General features: G+C 53.2%; 1 protein-coding gene across 5 annotated transcripts in view; it reads left to right on the forward strand.

Moving 5' to 3' along the window:
* FCRL5 (Fc receptor like 5) overlaps nucleotides 1-8,212 on the forward strand; it is a 33,574-nt gene extending 25,362 nt beyond the window's left edge. For 4 of the 5 annotated variants that reach the window (XM_034667375.1, XM_034667379.1, XM_034667376.1 and 1 more), the window contains 5 exons: nucleotides 2,385-2,663; nucleotides 3,097-3,210; nucleotides 3,793-3,820; nucleotides 4,741-4,823; nucleotides 5,024-7,025. In XM_034667375.1, the coding sequence (XP_034523266.1) occupies nucleotides 2,385-2,663; nucleotides 3,097-3,210; nucleotides 3,793-3,820; nucleotides 4,741-4,823; nucleotides 5,024-5,289 (770 nt within the window). In that variant the 3' untranslated portion in view covers nucleotides 5,290-7,025. Of the gene's footprint in view, nucleotides 1-2,384; nucleotides 2,664-3,096; nucleotides 3,211-3,792; nucleotides 3,821-4,740; nucleotides 4,824-5,023 lie in introns of all 5 variants that reach the window. The other variant, XM_034667378.1, reaches the window with a different exon arrangement.
* The last annotated feature ends 493 nt before the right edge of the window (nucleotides 8,213-8,705 follow it).

Genomic DNA, 8,705 nt, shown 5'->3' on the forward strand with positions numbered 1-8,705 from the left:
CACCACCATCACCACCACCATCATCATCACCACCACCATCATCATCACCACCACCACCATCATCACCACCACCATCATCACCACCACCATCACCATCACCACCACCACCATCACCACCATCACCACCACCATCACCACCACCACCATCATCACCACCACCATCACCACCACCACCATCATCACCACCACCATCACCACCATCACCACCATCGCCGTCACCACCAACACCATCATCACCACCACTACCACCATCATCACTACCATCATCGTCACTGAGTCCTTGCATGTGCTGGGCCCTTTGCTTAGTACTTAGCATATAATATCTCATTTCTTCTTTAAGATAAACTGGTGAAACCTCTTTATCTCCAATTTGCAGGGGAGGGAGGTGAGGCTCAGAGGTAAAAAGTAGCTAGTTTACACACAGCTGGTGAGGGGAAAGCCAGGTGGAGGCATGGGCCTACCCAGGTCTTCACCTAAGTCTACACTGTGACGTGTTTTAGCACAACTTTTGAGTTTTTATTTTATTTTATTTTTTTTATTATGTTCAGTTAGGCACTATATAGCACTTCATTAGTTTTTGTTGTAGTGTTCAGCGATTCATTAGTTGAGTATAACACCCGGTGCTCATCACAACACGTGGCCTCCTAAATACCGATCACCCTTCTGCCGCATCCCCCACCCCCTCCCCTCTGACACCCTCAGTTTGTTTCCTGGAATCCATAGTCTCTCATGGTTTGTTTCCCTCTCTGATCCCTCCCCCCTTTCAGTTTTCCCTCCCTTCCCCTATGGCGCTCTGGGCTATTCCTTATGTTCCACATATGAGTGAAACCATATGATAATTGTCTTTCTCTGTTTGACTTATTTCACTTAGCATAGTCCCCTCCAGCCCCATCCATGTTGATGCAAATGGTGGGTATTCAACTATTGAGTTCTTAGTAATTCATTATTTGGAAGGAATACATAAATCTTCATGATAAGAAAAGTGAATGGTACAAAAGAGACAATATGAAAAGTGAAGGTCTTATTCTACCGGCAGGCACACACTTTTATGTCCACATACTTCCAAGATATAACCACCGTTAATAGTTTCATGGGAAAAAGAAATGAAAGGAAAAGAAAAGAAAAGTAAAGTGAAGAGAAAAGAAAAGGGTTTCATGGGCATTTTTCTCTCTTTTTAAAATTTTTTAATTTAAATTTAATTTAGTTAACATATAGTATTAGTTTCAGGGGTAGAATTTAGTAATTCATCAGTTGCATTTAACACCCAGCACTCATTACATCATGTGCCCTCCTTAATGCCCATCACCCACTTACCCATTTCCCCCACCCACGTCCCCTCCAACAACCCTCAGTTTGTTTCCTAGAGTTAAGAATATCTTATCATTTCTGTTTATATCTTATTTAATTATTTCTTCCCTTCCCCTATCTTCATCTGTTTTGTTTCTTAAATTTCATATGAGTGAGATCATATGGCATCTGTCTTTCTCTGACTGACTTATTTCTTTTAGCATAATATCCTCTAGAAGCCCTAGCCTCAGCAATCAATTACAAGAAATAAAAGGCATCCAAATCGGCAAAGAAGAAGTCAAACTTTCACTCTTCGCAGACGACACGATAGTCTATGTAGAAAACCCCAAAAGACTTCACCCCAAAATTGCTAGAACTCATGGATATTTTTCTAGAAATATTCAAATATATTATAAACAGAAAGGTATAAAATTTTTTCACAGAAATAGAATCAGGTTATACATAATTATGCAACTTGCTTTTTCACTTAAAAAATACATCTTGGACATCTTTTGTATTTCATTAGTCAACTAGGTTGTCTCCGGTTTTTTGCGATTGTAGAAATTCTACCACAGAAATCCTTGCACAAATGCTTTTGCCTATCTCATGTCAGTATCTGACATGAGACATTCTGTATCTGGAAAGGAAGCAGTCTTAGAGGTAGACTTGAGGGGTCAAATTTGATGTGCATTTCAATTTGGCAAGTATTGCCATGCCAGAAAGTGCTCAAACCCACCGTCCCACCTAGAACCCGTTAAGGTGCCTGTGTGTCCACAGATCCAAGAGTATTATCTGTCTTTTTAGGCTTTGCCCTTCTGATGGGTGGGTTTTTTTATGTATTTAATTAGTAATGGAAGTAATAATCTCTTTATCTATTTATTGGCTACTTGAAGTTGTTAGCGATTCATACCCTTCGCACACTTTTCTGTTGGGTAGTTTTGTGGCTCTGTAGATCAAGGTCAGTAGCTTTGTCCGTCATGTGAGTTTCAATCTAGTTTCCAAGGTTGAGATCTGACCTCTGCCATTTGTTTATAATTTCTGCTTGTTTACAAATATGGTAGAAGTAGAAACTTGTATTAACTTTTTGTCTCCCTCAGTCCCAGCATCCCGCCCCGTCCTCACCCTCAGAGCGCCTGGGGCCCAGGTCTTCCCTGGGGACACGGTAGAGCTTCGCTGTGAGGCCCAGAGGGGCTCTCCCCCGATCCTGTACCGGTTTTATCACGAGGATGTCACCCTGGGGAGCAGCTCGGCCCCCTCTGGAGGAGGAGCGTCCTTCAGCCTGTCTCTGACCGCAGAACATTCTGGAAACTACTCCTGCGAGGCCGACAATGGCCTGGGGCCCCAGCGCAGCAAGGCGGTGCCACTTTCCGTCTCAGGTGAGTTTCCGGTGCCCAGGCCACAGATGTGGACAAGTATCTCCTCCCGGGATATTCGGATAATCCTCATACCGTGTGACCAGAGCCCTGCTTCCCAGGGACAGGGACACAAACCTGAGAGTTCTGCACATGGTCCTCCTCTGAAGCGTTTCTGAAGGGACAGTTCTTGAGTGGAGCAGGGGACCAAGGACGATCACTGATTTGGATGCTCTCTGCTGGGCCCCGTCCATCCTGACCCTCCAGCCTGGCCTCGGCCGCAGGCGTGAGCTTCCTCCTGGAGAGCGGAGCCATTTCCTGGGCTGCTGCCTAGCCTCCCCGTCCTGATGCCCCGGGTCCTTCCTCCCTCCCAGCCCCAAGCATCAGCTGCAGGGGTCAGAGCAGTTCGAGACCACGAGCCTCTCCCTCCAGCTCACACACAGGGTCTCCCCTCCAGGGCTGACGGGGAGCAGAAGTGGCCTTGTTGCCGGCGTGGCTGGGGGTCTGCTCACTGTGATGGGCCTCGTGGTCGTGGCACTGCTGTTGTATTGCCGGCTCCTCAGGAGAGCAGGTGGGTAACCTTCGCTTGAGTCCCTGCCGTCCCGTCCCCCCCTCCAGGCTCCTGCTGCCTTTGTGAGCACCAGCGAGCTCTCAACAGCTCCGCCCCCACCCAGTCCCCACCTTCCCCACCTGCTCCCCCAGAATTCATCTTTGCAAACACAGGGTTCCCAAAACAGCCCTCATGCACAGAAAATGCCTTGATGAGACAGTTTATCCAGCATCATAAACCTCAGCGTGTCTCCCTCTCCACCCTTACGAGCCTCCAAGGAATGGGAGTGAGGACAGAAACCCAAGGGGATCTGATGACTTACTGGTGGTTTAATGTGCAGTATTTCCACAGCTGATCAGGTCTGCTTCCCGTCGGCAGCTAGATGATTGTGCCTGGCAAAATGCTCTCTCGTGGTGTAGCTAAGCCCCACCGCAAGCCAGGGTCACCAGTTTTTGCCCCATCAGCCACCTCCCTTGGGCATCACAGAACCGGGTCCACATAGTGCCGGTGACCCCCCACAGGTCCTCTTGAGCCCCTAGCAGCTGTGCCCCTTGTGAAGCCCTCCTTCTCCTGGCTGCAGTGACCCTCTGCTTTCCTTTGCAGGAGGAAGAATGACCTCTGACCCCTCTAGGTAAGACCTGGGCTGTGTTGCGTGTGGTTAACGGGATGCCCACAGGGGATAAAAATGAACAGGGTCTGGTCACTGCTGGGGACACAGATAGGTTGTGCCACCTTCATGTAGCTGTTTGCCTTGGCGAACGTCAAGGCAATTGCCAGGACCTTCTCACCGCCACCCTAGCTGCCTACGCCTTCTTGCCTCGAGGGTTCACTGCTTCTCCGTTTGTAACTTACAACCTCGACCACTGTTGCCTTGGTTGTCTGACTGACCACTATCAGACTGAATCCATCCATGTCTTAAGCCAGTCTCAACTTGGTAGCCTGCAAAGCTCTGGACATGACCAAACTCATACCTGCTGTGGGGACAGCCAAAAAGATGGAGTCACACGACTGGCCGCCCAGAGAGATCACTCTGCCAACCAGAGGTGGTGTCTGTGAAGAAGGGGCTGCCATCTTGGATCCCAGAGGCTAAGCTTGGGAGCGCCACCACGGCTCACAAACCATCTCTGGGCAAGCCCATGGCAGCAGCATCCAAACCATGCAGAGTTCCCCTGAGCCCTCATCACGACTGACTTCTCTGAGATCCTGATCTCTCTACGAGCTCGAATCCTGGCTCTGGCCCTTTGTAGTCACGTGGTCTTGAGCAAGTCACTTAGCCTCTCGGACTCATCACCTTCTCCGTCTATAAAAGAGGGATGATGATAGACTCAGCCTCGTATTGTTCAGCACAGTGCTGGTATGTAGAGGTGCCCAGGAATCTGGAAGCACTGTGATCTGTAACGTGACAGTTCCTAACAGCAGACCCTCGGGTAGGCACTCATCCACGCGTCCAGGATCGGCAGCCACCCGCTGGTCTAGACCTGCCAGCAGCGAGTGATGATTACAGCTGCTTCGGCAGGCTTGCTGGGAGACATGGCTGTCTCTGTCTCACAGGAGCCCTTCAGACTCGGACCCCCAAGAGCCCACCTACTACAATGTGCCAGGCTGGGTGGAGCTCCAACCGGTATACAGCAATGGTGAGGACCAAGGGCCCCGCACTTGGCCAGGGACCCCAGGGTTGGTCCGGGCAGGGGTGGGGCAGGAGACCACAGGGCTGTGCAGAGGCCCGGATCCCGCCTGTCCCTGCAGAGAACAAGATCCGGCTGGGGGAGGGGGAAGTAGCTCGGACGAGAGGCGAGGACCTTATAGTTCTCTTAAGCTGCACCTTCTTTCCAAGTCAACCCTAAAGGAGGAGACGTGGTGTACTCCGAAGTTCGGACGATTCAGCAGGGGAACAGACGTGCAGGTAAGACCCGTGGACTTGACTTCGGACGTGCCAGCGGCCTCCACCCCTTCTGCAGGTCTGAGCAGACCAGACACAGAGCCACCCATGCGAGGATCACTGGCTTTCTTCATTTGTGCCCACCTGCCCTGCTGGGGTCCCTGGCCCCACCATGCAGGCCTCACTCTCCATCCCTCACCGACAGCCTCGGGAGAGCCTGAGGGGCACCTGCCCTGTCAGGGCTTCGGCTTTCCTCGTTGTCATGGGACACGGGGTCAGCATTCCCGTCCTCCGACCGTCAGGTCCCTGATGCACTATCTTCCCATGCTGGAAGTCAGAGGCCAGATACATGCCTCCCGGGCTCATGTCGAGCCGTTGCCTGGCTGCGCTCCCTTCTGGAGGCTCCGAGGGAGAAAGTACTTCCTTGCCCTTTCCAGCTTCTCAAGGACACCCCTCCCCACAGCTCACGGACCCTTCCTCCGTCTTCAAAGTGGACAGTGGTGTGTGGCCTCCCTCTGATCATTCATCCAAAGCCAGGTCTCCCTTTGAGCACAGCTGGGACAGTTCTCTGGTTTAAAGTTCTCCCTAAAATCTCACTTGGATAACCCGGGATAACCTCCCATCTCAAGGTGCTTAATCTTGATCACATCCGAAAAGTCCCTTCTTGTGAGGTCACATGCTCACAGGCTTCAGGGATTGGGACACGGGAGTCTCGGGGGCACGACTCTGCCTCCCACTCTAACCCACAGGGTTGAGAAAGCAGACCTGGGGATGCCGTCCCAGCAGCTTTGAGGATGACTGCCGGTGGGCTGTCTGTGCCCGTCCTCCCCAGCAGGTGCTCGGCCATGAAGGGCCCCAGCCCGGCTGCCGCCTGCACAAGGGAGACCTGCCTTTGGGGCAGATTCCCTTCCACCTGCGCTCCATAAGGAGTGCTGTGTGATTTTAGCCATTCTGCTTCCCTCTCTGGTTTTCTGACCCTCTTGTGTAAAGTCGAACGAGCTGTGTTTGTGCCCATGCTTGGTTCAGTCAATGGCTCACCCGTCATACACCTGAACTCGCTCACACTCACAACCCACTTCGAGGTGAGTGTTGTGATTACCCCGATCTGATAAATGAGGGAACTAAGGCCAAGGACCTTAAGTGACCAGCCTGAAGTCACAAAGCCTAGATGGCCCCTCCAAGCCAACAGGAGAGAGCCGCGTGCCAGATGCCACATTCCGTTCCGGATTTAGGACGGTATATAAAAGTCATCACCACGTCTAGCATCCCATCAGCATGTGCTAAGACCCCATGTGCCCAGTGCAGCTCCAGGTGCTGTAAGAAAGTGTGCTACGTGTGTCTGTGTATTTATTCAGAGCAGTCGGACCGTATCTGGTGCACGTGACGGACGCTGGAAAATACACACGCACGCACACAAACTCATATCAGTTTACAGTAACAGTAGAGGGGGACGATGTTACGACTCCCACTGAAGGGACGAGGTCACCGGGACAGGAGAGGTGGCAGTACGTGCCGGCGGCCGCACAGGTGACCCGGCCGGGCTCTCCGCAGTACATGCGAGGAGTCTGAGCTCAAAGCACTAACAAGAGAAAAGGTGGATTCCTGCTGCCGGGCACCTGGGGAGCTGGGAGTGATGCTGAGGGTGGGCTGGGCCCCCCAGAGGCCGAGGTCTCAGGACAGGGTGCTGGCGATACAGGGAGGCTGCTGCCTGGGTGCGGGGAGGACCCGGGATGGGACGGGACTGGTGGGGACGTGGGGCCGGGCGAGAGCGCTGGGCCGTCTTTGCCAGCTGAGCGCTGCTCTTCTTCCCGCAGTGGCTTCAAACTCCGCATTAAGGCTCCTCCGGACCTACCTGCCGTCCCGCAGCCCGGCCGCCAGCCGGCAGCCTTCCAGACCCCAGAGCTCCTCGGTCATCTACTCCCAGGTGAAGGTGGCCTCCCTCCCAGCCTCCGTGTCTCCTCGCAGCTGAGTCCACACCCCCTGCACCCCAAGCTGATCCTGGGGCTGGGGACGTGGAAGTGGGAGGATCTGAACGGCTCCAGGCCCCATCCTGTGGCCTCTGCGGTCAGTGTGACCAGAGCATGGACCCAGCAGGACACCGCTCTTTCCCAAGTGACAGCCTGGAACTTATGGGGTTTTTGTCCAGTGACATGTGGCTCCCACCCAGGGCCATCTTGTCCCCTGGCTTCCTCAGCAGGCTTCAGCCACAGTCCCTGCTCTGAGTCCCACTCCCACATACACCCCAAATTCTCCCCAGTGGGGCCTGCTCCTGGGCCTCATCATGGACATCTGTCCCCTGTGGACACCTGCCCTCCCGCGGACACCTGTCCTCCCTGCGGACACCTGCCCCCTTCTGTGGACACCTGTCTCCTGTGGACACCTGTCCTCCCTGTGGACATCTGCCCCCTTCTGTGGACACCTGTCCTCCCCGTAGACACCTGCCTCCCCTGTGGACACATGTCCTCCCACAGACACCTGTCTTCCCCTCAACGGACACCTGCCCCCCATGGATACCTGTCCCCCATGGCTGCTTTCCCCAGTGGTCATCAGCCTGCTGGGGCTACCACAGCACTTGGACAAGTGGGACAGCATGTGGCCCTGTGAACAGGTGCAGGCAAGCTGCAGAACTCCTCACCATGGGCTGCATTCCGTGCCCCCATCTGCCTCAGACGCCAAGGTCAGCCCCCGACACCAGGACAGCTTCTTCCCTGCACATAGGCCAACACCTCTGCCCAAGTCAGTGGGTTCACAACCCCTTCCCGTGCGCCCTCCGATGCAGGCACAGGGACGTCCTCTCACCTGTCACCAGGAGGAGACACACATTCCAAGGGTGGGCCGTTCTGACAGAGCCGCCTCTGAAAGTCGTGAAGACAGAGAAGGGCAGCGAGAGCCAGGGACAGAGGAGGGCTGACAGCCTAGTGGGGACCATGATCGGATTCCGGGTCAAGAAGAAGCCACAGGAGAAATTTTGGAGACAGTTAGGGAAAACAGAATATGAACTATATATTATTGATACTATTGAATCAATAATCTGATATTACTTTAAGACTATTTTTTTTACTTTAAGAATATTTTTGAAAATATTTGAAATACCTTGAAGTTATTCAGTAAACATTTTAAATACGTGTGTTTTTCTGTGTGTTAGTGCATGTTTCTGTGTGTGTGTGTGTGTGTCCAGTACTCGGCCTCTGTGCAGCCTCCTGGGAGCACTCCCGGGCAGTGAGGTTTGGTCCGTCCACACTCCCGCGTGGGTCAGAAGGGTGATCGCGTCAGAGGCCACTCCAGGCCACGCCGCACCCACTACCCTCGCAAGATTATGTCATCTGAACTCTCCGGCAGTCATTTGGGCTCCACAGCACCAGCCCCAGCCACCGCACACCGCAGATGCTCCGAAGACAGTTACGTTCTGTCGGGGAGGGAAAGGCTCAGTGACCACCACAGAGGGTAGAAGGCAGTCTGAAGACAGGCAGGGGTCTCTGCGAAGATGGTGTGCAGAGAGCAGGTCACTTGGACGATGCACGAGTTAGAACTCAAAGATCCTAAGCTGGTCTTGGTCCCAGACAATGCGGTAGAGACCTCGGATTCCCCAGGAACAGCAACAATAAACATAACAGCAACTAGGACCCCGGGAGAAACC

This window comes from Ailuropoda melanoleuca, chromosome 8 (genome assembly GCF_002007445.2).
Source record: "Ailuropoda melanoleuca isolate Jingjing chromosome 8, ASM200744v2, whole genome shotgun sequence".
NCBI classification, from domain to species: Eukaryota; Metazoa; Chordata; class Mammalia; order Carnivora; family Ursidae; genus Ailuropoda; species Ailuropoda melanoleuca.